This window comes from Elgaria multicarinata, chromosome 8, assembly GCF_023053635.1.
Source record: "Elgaria multicarinata webbii isolate HBS135686 ecotype San Diego chromosome 8, rElgMul1.1.pri, whole genome shotgun sequence".
NCBI classification, from domain to species: domain Eukaryota; kingdom Metazoa; phylum Chordata; class Lepidosauria; order Squamata; family Anguidae; genus Elgaria; species Elgaria multicarinata.
In genome coordinates, this window is record NC_086178.1 from 98194172 (window position 1) to 98211055 (window position 16884).

Below are 16884 nucleotides of genomic sequence, written 5' to 3' on the forward strand. Positions count from 1 at the left end.
AGGAGCTCTGCGCCCATCTGGGGTGGGGGGAGCAAGGTGTTTTTTTTAAAAAAAACTCACTGTGTCGTTCAAGCGCTCCTTTTCCTTTAAAAAACAAAAATCCAAAATGGCGGCCACAATGTCGCACGCCGCATGTAGACAAGGGGGATGATCTCATGAACATAAAATCACGAGATCACCCCCTTCATCTAGCCATGCCCTGGGGCTGTGTATTGACATCCAGATGCACTAGTTGTTACACACAAGTAACTCCCCACAGCTTGAGCTTGACTGGGCCTTTTGGGGGTATTTTTTTAAAAAAATGAAAATGTAGGCATGCCATTGAATCATTGTGGAGCCTTAAAAAATACCATGGTGCCATTATTCATTCGTTTGTTTGTGTATCTTGTAGCCCTGACCAATGTAGAGATTCTATTACCTCATATCTCAAAGGAGAAGCAGGAAAACTGGAAAGCAATGGAAGCTACTCAGAATCTACAACAGAAGCAAAGACTAAGCCTTTTGCTCAGGAGTCTGTGAACAGTCTAGGAAAGCAGAGTGACAAGGAAACTGTGAAACCAAAAATGCAAAGTTCAATCCGAACTGAGCAGCAAATCATCTCGTTAACGTCGCATCAGAAATCTTTGCTAGAGGCTAGCAAGCCAGCAGTTGATGCGCCTAAAACCTCTGTGCCTGTCAGCATGAAAAAGATGAGCTGGAATACTTCCGACGACAGCAAGCCGAGACCAAAAGCCCAGGAAGAAGAGGGAGCGGCAGCCTCTGAACAAAAGGTATAACTTCTCAAACGCTTCCCTGCTTCCCCATAAAGACAGAGACAGTATAACTCTAAGTTGGCTAAATAGGGATGATCTAATATCAATTTCTTTTAACCCTGCCAAGGAGTGTGCAGATGCAGAGGGCTGTAAAGGGAGATCATGAAATATTGGAAAGGGCCTCTACTGAGAAACTGGCCTTTGCCCCTAAATCAAAACACTTTATTAAGGTCTGAGACCAGCACAACCTTTGCCCCTAAATTCTGTGGGTTTGGAACAGCTCCCCCCAAACTTGTCTGTGATCAGGGTTGTGCCTGTGTTCCTGCCCTCTGCCGGCAGTAGGTGCAATCTGTGGCTGCAAGTTCAGTAGCCAAAGGGAAGCCCTTGCAGTGGATTTGAGGGTCACCTTTAACCCCAAACCCATCGCGGAGCCTGGGCAAGGGACCTTAGAAGCTTAGTGCCCCATCTGGAGAGACCTGCTCATGAGGCCAGCCCACGCACCAGGCCCCCCCTGTTTCCCACAGACTCATCAGGAAAGGGGACTCCAAGGGAGCCAAATGCCATGACCCTAAAATACTGGAGTTGTGGCAATATTCTCCCTGGGAATCAACCCCTGCCTGTTAAATGAGTTCCCAGGAGGAGAAGGCAAAAGTCCTAATCTGTCTGCTCTCCCCTCCTCCATGAGTTCTTTGGGGACTCTACTTGTTCATGTTATTCTTGTTAATATTCTTCAGCATCCTGTGTGTGACTTCTGCAAACCTTGTTTGCAAATCAGGAGCCAGCCTCAGGAGCACCTCCTTCCTCTTTCTCTCTCTAGCCCTAAACATTCTCATGGCTAACCAGGATCCTCATCTTAGCCTGAATACGCAGCCACAGCTCAAAGTGGAGTTTTGAACTCTGCTTAGGAGGGCACCTGGTTAAAGTACTGTTAATCATGGTTAGGAGGACCAGAGAAAGGAGAGGGAATGGGAGTATATAATTCTGAGTCTGGCTTCTGATTTGCAAATAGTACTTTGCTGATGTACTGGTAAACCATGCTTGAGGCCAACAAGGGAACCAGAGGAGAAATCTGCACTGAAGGTGGAAAGGGAGTACATTTTCCCAAGGTTTCCTCCCTGCTTGGAAACCATAGTTTGTAGGGAGCCAGGGTGTATTGCAGCTTCCTCAAGCCTGTACAAACCTGTACTGCGTTTGAAATCTTTTTCAGGTAGTTCTGCATGCAGAATGCATGCCTAAACTGTGTCTACTTACAGCAGAGGGACCCAAAATCAATAAAAACCGATCCAGAGTACGAGATTATGCATACTCCCATTATGTAAACTAATGTTGGGAATAATCCTTTTTCCCCTCTGTTCCTGCTCAGATTCATGTTTGTCTTTTAAATGAGCTGGTAAAATGTACTAAAAACTGCATTTATCAGGAGTTTAGTGACAGTGACAGTGACATTGAGATTCAGAGTGATTCAAGCTCAGATGAAGAACAGAGAATAACTACGAGAGTTTATCGGCGGCGTTTGATTCTGAAGGTATCACATGGCTGTAGTTCCATTGGCATGGAGTTGGTCTTGGACTGCAGTGCTAATAGCGTTGCTCACTTTAGACTCCCTCTTTTGGTGTGGTACGTATTTCATGAGTGACAGTTACTCCTTGCATAACCGTGAGACTTGTGCTGCAAAACAACCGAATTGCACGATGAGTTGTCTCTCGTAATCCCACCGTGTGCCGCATGGCTACATCTCTATAGGTGCTGAAGACTAAATATATGTGAAGACAGCTGGATATGGTGAAATTAAACTGCAACAATACCAATTTCAAACCTATGACCATTACAGCTTGACCAATAGCAGCACCAAAAGAGAAAGAGAGGGGGGGAATTATTTTGATTTCTGTTTTTATTAATGTTATTTTCAGCCCAGCTGAAGAATTCTTGACCTGTGGGCTGTCACAGCAGTTCCAGTGTTTATTTGCAAGGGTCTGTCCAAGCGATTCAGGCAGTTAAAAACAATTTATTTTATTTATTTATTACATTTCTATACCGCCCAATAGCTGAAGCTCTCTGGGCGGTTCACAACAATGTGGCTAAAAAGAGAGATTGGCATTTTTCATTCTATTCTGTGTGCTGCTTACAGATCAAAGTGTAGCAGGCATGGCTGACAAATTGCTATTGATCCAGTTTGAGAATAATTTCAGGTACATTTCCTCTTTTATTTTGGACCTTTGTGAAAGGATCTCTAAGGAAGCTGCCCGTGTCTGGGGAGATGGGGACATATACAGGCATAGTCCTGGATACAGAATGTCAATTCTGTTCAGAGTCTTTCACAGAAAAGCACAGAATACCTTAATTAGCATCAATAATTTGAACAGCCCTTAAATTTGCCATAATGACTTGCCCAGCTGCTCCCAGTGGATCCAAAGCTGAGATGTGTCCTCACTACATTGTCATTGTATACCTTCTATTTAAAAATTCAGGCTGCCATGTGTTGGTCATATTAATTTCTCGAATGCCTAGTATTGGGTGCCTTGTATGATTGCATTACAGATATTAACATAATGCATATTTAAACAAATAAAAGAACTTGATATTTGGCTTCAGCTAAAATCTGTAAATATTTCAGTAATGTGAGTGAGGGAGATTGGCAATGAAGCACATATTTTGCCTATTTTTAAGACTGATGATGTTTTTGCAGATATGAACCCATTAGCACAAGAAACACATTACAGTGTTTCTATGCATCCATACCTACATTCGTCTTTTTCAAAAGGGACAACAGTACACACTGGAGCATTGGCTCTTGCACGGAACCATTATTCCCTACGTTGGGGCTAGACCAATTCTCTGGATTAGTGCAACAGCTGCTGTCATGAGCATGTCACAGCTGTGCTGAACAGCAGCCCGTGGGTTGGGGGTGGGGAAGGCATCCATGGTATGATAATCACAGCAATAGCCAATTAGTGCAGGACCACCTCAAGGTAACTCACTTACCTAGCATAGTATATTGCTTCAGCTGTAATAACTCGTGAGTCAGAAACGGATATGCTGACCCTCTTCTGGTCTTTTTGGTATCTTGGTATGCCCACGTCTGAGTCATGCAGACATTATTCTTATTTATTACATTTATATACCGCCCCATAGCCAAAGCTTTCTGGGCAGTTTACAAAACAGTAAACATTAAAAAGAAATATACAAAATTTATGTGACATGCATAGATATGGCTGCAAGTCCTTCCAGATGCAATATTTGTGTTACGGCAATGACTTGGGTGCATCGTGAGTAAAAAATAACATCAACTGGTATGAACTGTAATATTCAGAGGCCCTATTTTATTCCCTACCAATGGTTTTCAAACTGTGTTCCAGGAAATGTTAACGCATCCCCCAAAGCTTTCTCAGGGGTTCCTCAATCAGAAGATCACTAAAGCTTTCTCATCCTCTATCGAGCTTCCTTTTTCATGCAAAGTTGCAATGGTGTGTTGGGTATATTCTAGGGTCTGCGACCACCACACCATATGGGTTTATTATGCATCCCAGAACATTTCTCTGAATCTTTTGGAACATGCAGCATTTCTAAACCTTGTTGTGAAATGGAATCTCTGATAGAAGGGCAGAAGACGGAAGAAATTTGTCCAGTCAACTTATGGAGGAACGTTATATTTACTGACCTCTGTACATTGTGCAATGTTCAGTTAATTTAAAACAGCCGTGAGCCTAGAGCTGTAGATGAGACAGAGCTTTAAAAATCATCGTAACATGATAATTCATGCTCAAAGCTCTCTGGGCAGTTTACATAAGATTAAAACAATTAAAAACAGTATTCAAAATTTAAAATCACAAAAACATGCAACATACACAGAAACAAATATTTTAAAACAACTATAAACAGTTCTATAAACAACTATAAAAACAGATCCAGGATCAATGAAGCTCATCACATATTACTAAATGCCTGGGAAAAGAGAAAAGTTTTAACCTGGCACCAAAAAGATAGCAATGATGACAACGATGGCATCAGGTGGGCCTCATTGGGGAGATAATTCCATAATTCCATAATGGGGGGGAGGGCTCTCCCTTGTTGCCATCTTCCCAAGAGACAAAAGTATGTCTGCTACCCTTCCCAGTCCCCAAATCAAGATGCACATTCTTGTATAATGGGTGGGTGAGTTTTGGTCAAATAGGCTTGAATTCAGCAGTGGTTCGGCTGCCTCCCTCTCAGCCTAATTCCCCTCCCCACTTCCCCTCAACCTCTCCCTTATATGGGCTATCCTTGGCCCTGCTTTCTCCAGCTTCCAAGGGAACATATGGCACATAGGGGTAAGCTGGAAGGCAGAACCAGCTTGCCTTTCAGCTGAGAGGTGGCAATGCTGGTGTTGCAGCAGGGATCATAGCTGGCGCCTCTGAAGATAGAGGCAAGAGACCCCAGGGGCTGATTGAAAAGGCAGATCAGGCAGGAGCTCTGGAACTGCAACCTGACCCTGTGCCACATCCAGATGCATTTGGATCCTGTTTTGTCTAAACTGCTTTTATCCAGTGTTGTAGCTTCATAAAATCGGTGTTTCACCAAGACTCCGAACTTATCCCATCTATCTGAAATCTGATGGACTTGGATGCCCCTCCGTCCTTTCAAATAAGTAAAGCTGTATTTTGGTCCACTGAGTTTTGAGATTCACCAAGCACTGTGGCTACTCTTCTTGGTGCTCTGTGTTGCTGGTGTTACAAGCTCTGCCCCTAATGCAGAGGTGCATTGAAATCTCCCACGGATTTTATTAGGCCTTGGTAATTGGGAACTTTCTGGCTGAAGTTTCTATACAAATTTCAAGTGGGAAGTACATGTTTTCCTATGCTTTCTGGCCATTATAGCCAATTAGTTCGCCAACTGTTCCTTCTGGAAAGTGGCAGACCTTCATGGAGGGCTTCTGACTATAAAAGTTAGCAAGGCTTCGAATGTGATATTACAATATGGAAATGGCGCATAATGTCTTTCGTCAAAAATCACTGGAGTTAATGTTTCTAACAAATAAATTCCAGCCTGGCATGGTTTTAATTGCTTGGAGTGGTGTTGAAAAGCCAAACGTTTGGGAATATGGGTGACCATGGCTAATACTGTAACACATTCTTTAGGGTGAGGAAGCAAAAAACATTCCTGGTGAATCTGTTACGGAAGAACAGTTTACTGACGAAGAAGGCAACATCATCACCCGAAAAGTAATCCTACCTTGCCGTTTCATTCTCTGTCTCTCTTTTTGTATGATGAGTGTTGACTCTTTTTACATCAACATTGTCCTTTTGGATTCAGGCAGAAAATGTATCGATACTTGTTTTTTTCCTATATTACTTCCCACAGGTTACCCGGAAAGTATTAAGGCGTGTTGTTATCCCACATGAGAAAAAACATGGTGACATGGTAACTGAACCCGGGGGGGGGGGGTTAGCAAAAAAGAGTTGTGCTGGATCTCTGTAAACTAAGCTCTGCTGATTGGCTGGTGGCTTGCAGTTTAACATCGGTATTGAGCCATGCAAAACAGAATGCCCATGCTTTTGACAAGGTGTGCAGCTGAACTCAGAAAAGTTGTGGTCTCTCTCACAGGCATTACTGTTTGCTGGCACAATTTTTTTTTTTAATATTTTGTCTCTTCGAAGAGACATCTACATTTTATTCTGGTGTTAGCAGGAAGCATTAACAGAAAAGTTTGCTATTAATAGTGCAGTTTCAAACAGTTGAGGTTGGATCCGAAAACTCTTTGCCATTCGCATACCTTACCAGCATACCATTTTATAAAGAACTAGACTAGCCCTATTTTGCTCTAAGAAAGCCTTCTGCGGCTAAGGCTGCAATCCTGGGCAAACGTCGTTCCCCCTCATGCCCCTGGAATATTTATTTACTTCCCAATCAATATGCACTAGGGTTGCATTGCAGGTGGCTGAAGCTGCAAGCACAACCCTAGAAGTTCAGCTCACAGTCAAAAATGATGTCAGATTTGTGGACTTGTTTTCCTTTATAGTGCTATGTCCTTATTATTACTCCGCATTTTCCCTTACTCGGGTCCAGATTGCAGCCAACTTCTCTAATAGTCTTGAAAAACTATACCTTAAAAAAAAATGAGGGCAATCAAAATTGTTAATCATCTGCCTTTTATGCAATGAATTAACTACATTTAAATAAGTTTACACAACACCCAGACATTGACACTGGTGCCCTTTTTGAGAAGTTGAAAAGGGTATAGAATAACATACAATTTAGCCAACGAAAGTTATTGCTCATTCTACAAAGGTGAGAAGACCATCTTTGCTGTTCTCCTTTTTAAAATTTCAGTCACAGTTTCACACCAGAACCAAAATAGTTTCAAAAAATGAACAAGCACGGCCTTAAATCACAGCCACAATGATTAAAATTGTCTGTCACTGATTAATGATTTAAATGTTTACTTTGTAAGTAGGCATTAGGCAACATTTTTGCCTCCAAGTGCTACATGTGGCCGTGGGCATGGCCTGAGCTCACAGTCCTACACACACACACACACACACAGCACAGTCTTCAAATAATTAAACGTTAAAAACTGGAGAAAAAGATCCACAAAATGGCAGGCGCCAATAAGGAAGAAAAGGCAATGAAGCCCAGCCATCACTTTCCCCACCCAAGAGAGCAATAGCATGTGCTCAGGAGAGTGTATCTGAGCTGAAGCCAACAGTTGCTTCTGACATGCCCAATAGGAGATTGATGCTGTCAATGTTAGGAGTTTCAGATACAATATCCCCCCTCATCTCCCCCAGCACTGTTTTTGTGCATGTGGTACTTGCAAACAATAAGTAGAAGCCAGTTTCCATTTGTGTGTCTCTCACCAGATCAAGCTCACTGCATATGCAGACCAAAAAAATCCCAACTGTAACTTGAAAATTTGCACAAAGATCAGTGAAAATTCTTTTTTTTTTCCCCACCCCCATTTTCAAACTAGGCCTATGCTTTTCAGAGTCTGTTTTTCTGCATTAACTCTGGGCTTTCATTAATAGAACAAATTCCCAGCTTTAAGGATAAGAGACCTGCACTGTGTGTCAGTACTTTGATTTTATTGCAGAAGTGTTCTGCTTTGGCAAATATTTTTGCTGGCTTCCCCTCTTCTTTCCTCCATTACTAATCTACTTAATTTGATGCTGGGTTATTATGAGCCCTGTTAAGAACAGGAGACTTATATTTCCAAAGGATCTGCTAACTTGGGGTGCCCAGCAAGGGGTATCTGTGAATTAGTCTTTCCAGAGGGGTGGAACACTCAGAATTCTAAAGGACATTTACGGGAACTCCGCCTGTGATATTTCAAGATGATCACCCAACTATGGTAGCACCCCAATTTAGCATGCAATTCATAATGTCGTAGGGATATGTTTCCTGTGTAATAGTGAAAGCCTGTGTTTTGCAGCTCAGCAGAATGGCTAAGGCCGTGGTTTGTGTGTCTCTGAAATGAAGTGTTCAGATTTAACAGCTTTTTACTTACGCCATTACAGCTACATGGGACCTTCTAGTATCAGTTGGATAGCAACCTCCATCTGATTTCTGAATGTGCACCTTTTCTTTAAAGCAGGGAGAAGGGTATCAATTGAAGATGAAGAAGGAAGTCCGGCATGTGGAGAAGACAACTTATTCATAACAGCCAAACAGTGAATGGTCAGTTTGATACATAAACATTCTGCTCTTAATACTCCAAGCAAATATGGAGTCTTAGCAAGCAATATAAACCTTGGTGCTTGTGCTTGTTGTCATGCACTCCTTAACTGCTTACCAAGAGGTAATCGCTGCATTTACCTCGCCTTTACTTGGGCTGACATGGCTGCTGTCATCCAACATGATGGGAGTCACGTGTATGTTATGTCAACACAGAAAGCAGCCAAACCGTGTGGGCAGAAGTTTTTAGAAGTTCCCAGGAGTGACATGGAAGCAAGTATGGAATGGAGCCTAGGTGCCAGGAAGTCTATCTAGAAACAGCTAGATGTCAATGATAATCTCCTGGAGGTGTAATTGCTGCATATTTATAGTATGTGGACAATGATGATTACTCTCATAGGGAAAATGCTGGAAACCACCTGCATGCACAAAAGGGATCAGATCTCAGATTCTGCCTGGTTCCAGACTCACATAGGGATCTGCCTTATACTGACTCAGACTATTGGTCTATCTAGGCCAGTATTGTCCACACTAGCTGGCAGCGTATCTCCAGAGTTTGAGACAGGGTTCTTTTGCCAGCCCTTCCTGGAGTTGCCAGGGATTGAACCTGAGACCTTCTGCATGTGAAGTTTATGCTCTCTGTTAGTGAGCTACAGCCCCTCCCAAAAATCTGGAAGCCTATTTTTTTTTGTTTATGCTGAGGTCAGCAGGGACGGATCCTGGACCATGATGATGCCTAACAGCGTGGGTGTTATTTTGAAGAACCTAATTAAAAGTCAATCTAGGGGAAATGGTCAAACAGAAGTGCAACCAATAGGCAATTTCTGTTGGTGCCCAGCTATACCAACGCTTCTGAATTTAGGGAAAGAAAATGCACATTAAGGCTGCGGTCCTAAGTAATGCTTTCTTAGACATCTGTTCAGTGGAAATCAGTGGGCCTAACTTCCAAGGAGATATGATGAGGATTCAGATGGAAATAGAGGTGCCAACTTCTATCCTGACCCTGCTCTGTTTCTGCCATGGAAATGAAGCGATGAAGAAAGCTTCATCGGCTTAATTTCTGTTGCTAAAGGAAAGGAACAAGAGCAGGGCCAATAGAAATGCTGAGTACATTACAATGCTAGAGAAATGGTGCATCCTCCATACAGAAGCTCCCCTAGCTCACCGCTTCAGTTCCGTACGGTCACAATAAAACCTGTGCTTTAGCAACTCTCCTGGAACACTCCCAGTGCTCACCACAGAAAGCTAGGAACAGATGATGGGATACAAAAATGGCACATCCAGAATTGGATAGCTTGAGCTGAGGCATATGTGCCCCAAACACTTCTCTCAAAATTGTTCTCATTGTTGAATATTTCCCAAACGTGCAAATGCTTGGCCAATTTTTATTTTAGACATAGCAGAAAATATACCAGTCCCCTAAAAACTGAGGCTTAATAAACTTTTACAGAAAACTTGGTTAATACAATTTTAGAAAGAAAAAAAGAGAAAAAGAAAGAAATATTTGGCCAATATTTGATATCAAAGATTTGCATTTGACATCGAACAAGATTTAATTTCAGTGTTTAATATTAATTTGAATTTTGCTATCGGACAATAAGAGCTGGCAGTTTTTGTCAATAGTTGTTGAAAAAAATTAATGTACGAAATGTAGTAATTTAATTTATTTAATCCAGTCATGAAACATCCCCTCAAATAGGTGGCAAAGACCAAATGTGTGTAATTTTTTGGTTAAAATTTCTTTTTTGAATCCTTCATGTTGGAATCCATGACCAAATCCTGAAATATGCGGAATTTTGTCTAATTCTGAATATATTTCAGTTTAAGAGCATGAGGTGGGAGTGATTCAAATTTCAACTCAGCCATGAAGTTGAAATTCATGGCCAATAGTAAACAGACTCAAAGCTCTGCTCCCCAACAAAATAATACATGGATAATAAAGATGCCAGATTAATTTGCAAGTTTGCTGTCATGATGGCTCAGGTAACCTGTGTGAAGCACAACTTAAGTGCTAAATATTTTTATGGCTTTATTATGATTATCAAAAGACGGCCAAATGTTGCAGGGATTTAAGGTAAGGCAAGTTACCATGTCGACATGTCCCTTCCTAACAAAGATGCATTTAGGTTGAACGGTGCCAGGCTAACCTCACAAAAGCATGCACGCTTTAGGCTCCTGTTGCCAGGATATTACGCTGTTATTATAGATATCAGAGCAGTATTTAGAACTGAAATGTCAAGTGCTTTTCAAATGTACGTTTCTGATATTTGTTCTCTCTCTCTCCCGACATCCCTCTCCTCGTTGACTCAAGACTGTGTGTGCTTTTACTGCCAGTATTCTAGAGAGAAACTCAAGGAAGAGAGAAAAATCAACAGGAATTATCAAGTCACTGATAAAAGCGTGTGTGCGTGTGTGTTTGCTGCTTCCACGCATTAACCGCATGGTTTTCATGTGAAGAACAAAACAAAAACAAATTTAATTTAGCATGAGACAGTTGTACAAGAGCATGGAAATTCACGTTCACTCACGGCATTGGAGAGTGTGCAATGGGGGACGATGGAGTGTATATACAAGATGCCACACTGGAAACAGCTTCTTTGAAGCAATGCGAAGCCATCGCAAAACAAAAGAATTCCTGTAGCAAGAAGGGATGTAACGACACTGAAAAAACGGTTCAAACCACAGAAAGACACTAAAATTTACTAAAGTCCACAACAGCTCGCCTTATTTTCCTTGGACCCAAACTGTCAGGGTAATAAAAACACTCTTTTGTTTTTGTTTTTAAAAAACAACCCTAACATCGATAGTTTCACTGTAAATATATAACACTGTATAAATTCTAAGGAGAAGTAGAATAAATGTTGACAAGGCACTGCCTCTTAGCTCACAGACGGAATATTGCATTCACGTTGAACAGAAATCAGTGTCTCAACCGGCTACACCGGCAGGGGTATTCTTGGGTGTATCTTCACAGATCCTTGTATATTTAGCAATTATAATGTTTGTATATGCAAAAACGCTAGCTTGATTTTAAAAAAATCTTTAAAATCTGCTGCAATTTAATGATTCCTAAGATGAGGAATTCTGTAGTTCTGTGAAAAAAAATTTTTTTTTTTCTTCAGAGTACTAATATTTTGATGCATGCGTCTCACCTTATTTTGATGAAATCTTTTCCAGTTTTGCAACATGACAAATAAGATTCTGGGGGGTGCAACCCACCAAGCACAGCTGCTACGGGGCTCCCATTCAAGCGGGGTACGCAGTGGGCTCTGGCACAAGCACCACTGGAAATGGAGGTCAGACGCACAGCAGCAGCAGTGCCTGGCGGAGTGGGCCCTTTACCTGTAAACACAAAGCCCTTCATCTAATATTTGTTGCTGTTGCCAATTTTTTAAAATGGAAATGACCTAAACTTTAAAGAAACCATAACATATACAGTAGTTGCATTATGGGGAGGGGGGTGCTATCTGTTCTTGCTTTATACAAGGGGGAAATGCTTGCAGCTTTTAGAAGTGGGTTGGTGCTCTTGGAAGCACAAGTTTGGGATATTTAAAACAAACAAACAAAAAGAAATGAAGAGAAATTCTTAGCTAACAGACTGGCAGCACGCTGTAAAAATATTACTGTATTGTGTACTGGCTCTAAGATGTAGAATCTTTAAGTAAGCCAATCATCTGTAATCATCCTAGCAGTGTAATATTAGGTTGTTAAGGCTGCTGTGTTTTAAAGGGCATTTTTATTTGGGTTTTTGGTGAAATACTTTTAATTTGTTAATTATCTTCATATGAAAACAGAATTCATTGATAATAGCTCTAATTACATATGTATGAAGAAAAAAACCACAAACACTGGATGATCTAGTTGATTATTTAAGCATAAAATAAATTGTGTTAAAACTCTTCACTTACATGTATATAGTGGTATTATTCATCTACTTACCAAATGGTGGGAGTAATGCATGTTGAAAATATGACTGTAAAGCTGACTATATGCCTGATTGCTCTGGTTCCAAGGCACTTTGTCCCCAGCTTTTCCCCCCTCTGGGCCTCTAACTCTTTTGGCTTCTTGCCTCTTCCCCCCCCCCCCCTTCCCTCCAGGTATTGCCACCTCTATCCCTTCTCTCTGGCTTCCTGCTTCTTTCCTTTCTTCCCCTCTCATAAGCCTCTAAGCTTTTCCTGACCCAGCTTCTCCACTTGGCCTTGCCTCTTCCACACCTTCCTTCTCAGGATGTTGCCATTCCTCCTTCCTTATGTCCCCCTGCCGCTATATTTTTGCCATCTATATATCTCCTTTAACTCAGGACAGCCTTCTCCAACCCAGCGTGGCCTCCAGATGTTTTGGGCTTTGATTTCCATCAGCCCCAGCCAGGATGGCCAATGGTCAGGAATGATCAGAGTTGTAGTCCAAAACACCTGGAGGGCACCCTGTTCTTCCATTCCTATTCAGAGAATGCTCCTGGCTGCTGACAGTTCAGTAACTCTCAAAGCTTCCTACTCAGCCCTTCTTGTTTTTACCATTGCTTGTGTTTTTACCATTCCCAGGGGAAAGTGATATTGGGGTGGGGGGAGTTGTTTCCCAGGAGAAAGTTCTCGAGTTCCCCTGACACAGTCCATTACCTTCCCCTCCTTCTCAAGCTTTCTGGTGGCAACTCTCCCCCACTTTCACTAACAAAGCACTTCTGGAAGAGAGAACACAGCCAGACTCTCACAAACAAGTGGAACATTATTGTAGCAGATTTCAAAAGAACTGGGAATGTCAGTCATTAATTCTTTGCTGTGCGTATTTTCTAGGTGCACTGCAAGATGCTGCTTAGTTGGTAGGTAGGAAGCAAATGTCATTGTGGGATTGTTCCTTTCCCTGCTCAAATAACCTTCCACCAATACCCCAATGAGCTCACGGTGTGGAAGATAATTTAAATAACTGTCGATCAGCTACTGTCAAACCATGTGAAAATAATGTTAATAATTAAAATTAATGTAACCTATTTTTAAGGAAGTTCAGCAGAAAATCAACACCAAACTACAGACATGTGAACCACCGAAAATGTCAAGAGAATAATTGCTGCATCCTTCCCCCTTCCCTTTGAATATGAAAATGTAATGTCAATATACAAACTGTACTGCTTTACTGTGACAAAAGTACTATTTTCATCAGGACACAAATGTGTACAGTACCAGCCCTAGATTGCAGTCATAATACTTACTTATTCTGTTATCACTGGATTAGTTCACTCATGAGTTTTAATGACTTAATCTCGAGATTACTTAGGGTTAGGGACTTTCAGCAAAATGTGTGAAATGTCTTCCATTGAAAAGGTATTGTTTCTGAGCTGAGCTATGCAAGTTGTCACTTGAGTTATTTGCACAATATAAAGTATTCATTCCATCACCACCAAAAGAAAAGCCCCCAACAATGTTCATTTTGTTTTTCAGGTGACAATTATTTGGGTGGTATAGAATGTACTAGTCTGAAACAAGAAGTGACAGGAGATATGCAACTCAATTTCTTCCTTTCTTCCCTAGTAATGTCTGGCAATACAAAGCATATAATGAGATATCACCATTGCAGTGAACCTTTTCTCTAACCCCACCCCCACCAAAATAGCAGCTCATAAAGCAGGGCAGGGACCCTTGCAGCACTCAGATGTCACATCATGTGTTTTGTAGTAGCAACCATTACCAGTGGATCGATGAGACGGAGATGTGAGGCTGCAGTTTTTGGTGGCAGCCAGGTGTCTACAGCCCTCGTCTCTAAAGCTAGATTGAGGAACCTGCGGTGCTCCAGATGTTGTTGGACTCCAACTGCCATCAGCCCCTGAAAGGATAGTTAATGTAGAGTGACCATATGGAAAGGAAGACAGGGCTCCTGTATCTTTAACAGTTGCATAGAAAAGGGAATTTCAGCAGGTGTCCTTTGTATGCATGCAGCACTTGGTGAAATCCCCTCTTCATCAAAACAGGTAAAGCTGCAGGAGTTATACTAGAGTGACCAGATTTAAAAAGAGGGCAGCTTGAACTGTGGTGATGAAGAGGGAATTTCACCAGGTTCCCCATATATACAAATGGCACCTGCTGAAATTCCCTTTTCAATACAACTGTTAAAGATACAGGAGCCCTGTCCTCCTTTTCATATGGTCACCCTAGCTAATGGTCAGGGATAATGGGAGTTGCAGTCCAACAACATCCAGAGTCGCCACTCCACCCCTGCCTAAAGCAAAGGGGCTAATATAGATGATGTAAATTATACGGTGCATTTTTTTAAACTCTGCAATAGTGCTAATCGAACAGACTCTTCAACTTCTTCCCTTGTCTGGATTTCTTTTGTATGGTTCACATTTTGTATGAAATTGAAAGAAGCTATATAGAATCATGTGGAACAAGACACACTCACACACACTCTTTAGAAAGCAGAAAGAACATTATCCCCAAATAGCTTGGGACTACAATTGAAAGGTAAATTACAATGACTTAAAATTACTCGATCCATTTTTCATAATACAAAAGGATATTTAAGTCACCAAATCTATACTGTAAATCTATACTTTACAAACCTTTGAAAAGACTCATGAACAGTGAGATCCTATACTCAAAAGTAAGCCCTGTTGAGTTCAGTGGAGCTTACTCCTAGGTAAGTGGGAATAGGATTGCAGCCATTACATTCTTTCCTAACTAGTGAAGTAAGCAATGAAAGTTCTGGGCACATTTTTATAAAGGCAATCCCTGTTGCTGTATTTTTAAAGCATTGATTCCTTACAGCTGCAAATATATCGCAATTAATATTTATTTGTCGTTTCCCCTCCTCTCCAATTAGGAGCCACAGGTGGAACAGGCAATGCTTGCTAGCAAACTCCCCCCCTCTTATAGTGTATTTTTTAAATTTACTTAGCAAATGTCTGCCTTATAAAAACTCTTAAACTAGTTCACAATGCAACCCTTCTTCTATAAAAGAAATAGCAAAACTAACTCCAGAACAACAATGAGAAAGAAAGAAAAATAGCAACCGTTTAAAAACACCAGCAAAGTAAAAAAACGAAGAACACCTGGGATCCAGAGGGCTCTGTGCTTTCTACATGCACATAGGATATTGCCGATTTTTGCTTCTAGTTACAGCCCTTTTTGTTGTATACAGTGTCACAGTGAAGGGTCCCCTGGCCATAATTAGGTTTTTCCGGGACAATGAGAGATTGCTGTTTGAAGAGACGAGCAAACCAGCTGTAAGAGCAACCCAACAGAGTTCAGCAACAACCCCTAAGCATCCCCCTTCTGAAAAGATGGAGTAAGCAACCTTGATGAGTCTCCATGGGATGGAAGGATGTTGGTTATTTATTTAATGTTTTTAATACATTCATATAAACTTTACTGTAAATTTCCAGTATAGCTTATACAATTTCAAATGAAACCAAAACAAAAATATACTACTTAATATTAAGCAAAGACAGTACAATCAATAGAAGCAGAATTTTAAACTCAGAGCCCCCAAGATAGAACAGATGAAATTAAATTAGAAGGCCTGGGGGAGGGGGAGGTCTTTGGTGCCGAAGTTCTGCAGAACACAGAAAGGCACTACTTGCTCCTTGTAATTTCCAAGCAAGAGCTCTTGAAAAACAGGGGTACTTAGATTAACTCCATTGGCTGGGGTCAGAGTTCATGTGGAAGGAGGTGCTTCCCAAAAATTATAGCAGCCCAATACAATCGCAATGCAGCAGCAAACATTTGTAACAAAGGTATTTGATAAATTCACATATATCTTTTAACAAATTACCAAAATGACAGTTCTTCAAATAGGAAATGGCTGCAAATTGGATATCCAAACAATGATTAGCTAGATTACAGCCAATGGTATATGATGGTGCAGAAGGTGGGCAGATGGCATAAAAATGGAGCCAGCTGATGTACCTTCATATATTTTAAAAGAGCACTCTAAAGAGGAAGGGAAAGTCTGGACTTGAAGGGAATTAGTGCTGGAAATTATATCATTTAGTTACTTAGTCTATCTGGCCCAGCTAAACTCTACCAAGGCCCTGGTTCCTATCCATGGAGAAGTGCCTCCCTAACCCTCACATACCACTGGGACTGCTCTCCAGCCATGAAAACTCAGTACACACATTGCCCTGGAGGCCCACTCAGTCTGGCCCAGCTAGACAGCAGGTATGTGGGCTGACAACAGCATTCAGGAGGGAATGCTGGGAAGATGCTACAGTTGCCTCATCTCTTGGTGCACTGGAAGATGTTAAAGATATACACCAGATCTCCAGGTTGCGACCTGTCAACCTTACATCCATTCATCAATTTTGGTAGCTAAATCTGTGGGATTGTTTTAGCAGAACTGGCACAGGTGCCAATTTAAGCTCTGTAATTTATGCCCTGCAAATGAAGCAGATGTCCCATACCGGCTGACCCCTTTCCATTTAAGTATGAATATGACCAATTCACATGTTCATAATGCTTAGTCTTAAATAACAGCCAATATTGCCTATTGCCAGAGC

At 41.4% G+C, this 16884-nt stretch overlaps 1 protein-coding gene across 9 annotated transcripts in view; it reads left to right on the forward strand.

The window, feature by feature from the left end:
- ANK3 (ankyrin 3) overlaps positions 1 to 12302 on the forward strand; it is a 264099-nt gene extending 251797 nt beyond the window's left edge. For 7 of the 9 annotated variants that reach the window (XM_063133078.1, XM_063133081.1, XM_063133084.1 and 4 more), the window contains 6 exons: positions 392 to 770; positions 2173 to 2277; positions 5867 to 5950; positions 6090 to 6149; positions 8317 to 8402; positions 10711 to 12302. In XM_063133078.1, coding sequence (XP_062989148.1) covers positions 392 to 770; positions 2173 to 2277; positions 5867 to 5950; positions 6090 to 6149; positions 8317 to 8385 — 697 coding nt within the window. In that variant the 3' untranslated portion in view covers positions 8386 to 8402; positions 10711 to 12302. The remainder of the gene's footprint in view (positions 1 to 391; positions 771 to 2172; positions 2278 to 5866; positions 5951 to 6089; positions 6150 to 8316; positions 8403 to 10710) is intronic. The other 2 variants (XM_063133086.1, XM_063133088.1) reach the window with 1 other exon arrangement.
- Positions 12303 to 16884: the final 4582 nt, after the last annotated feature.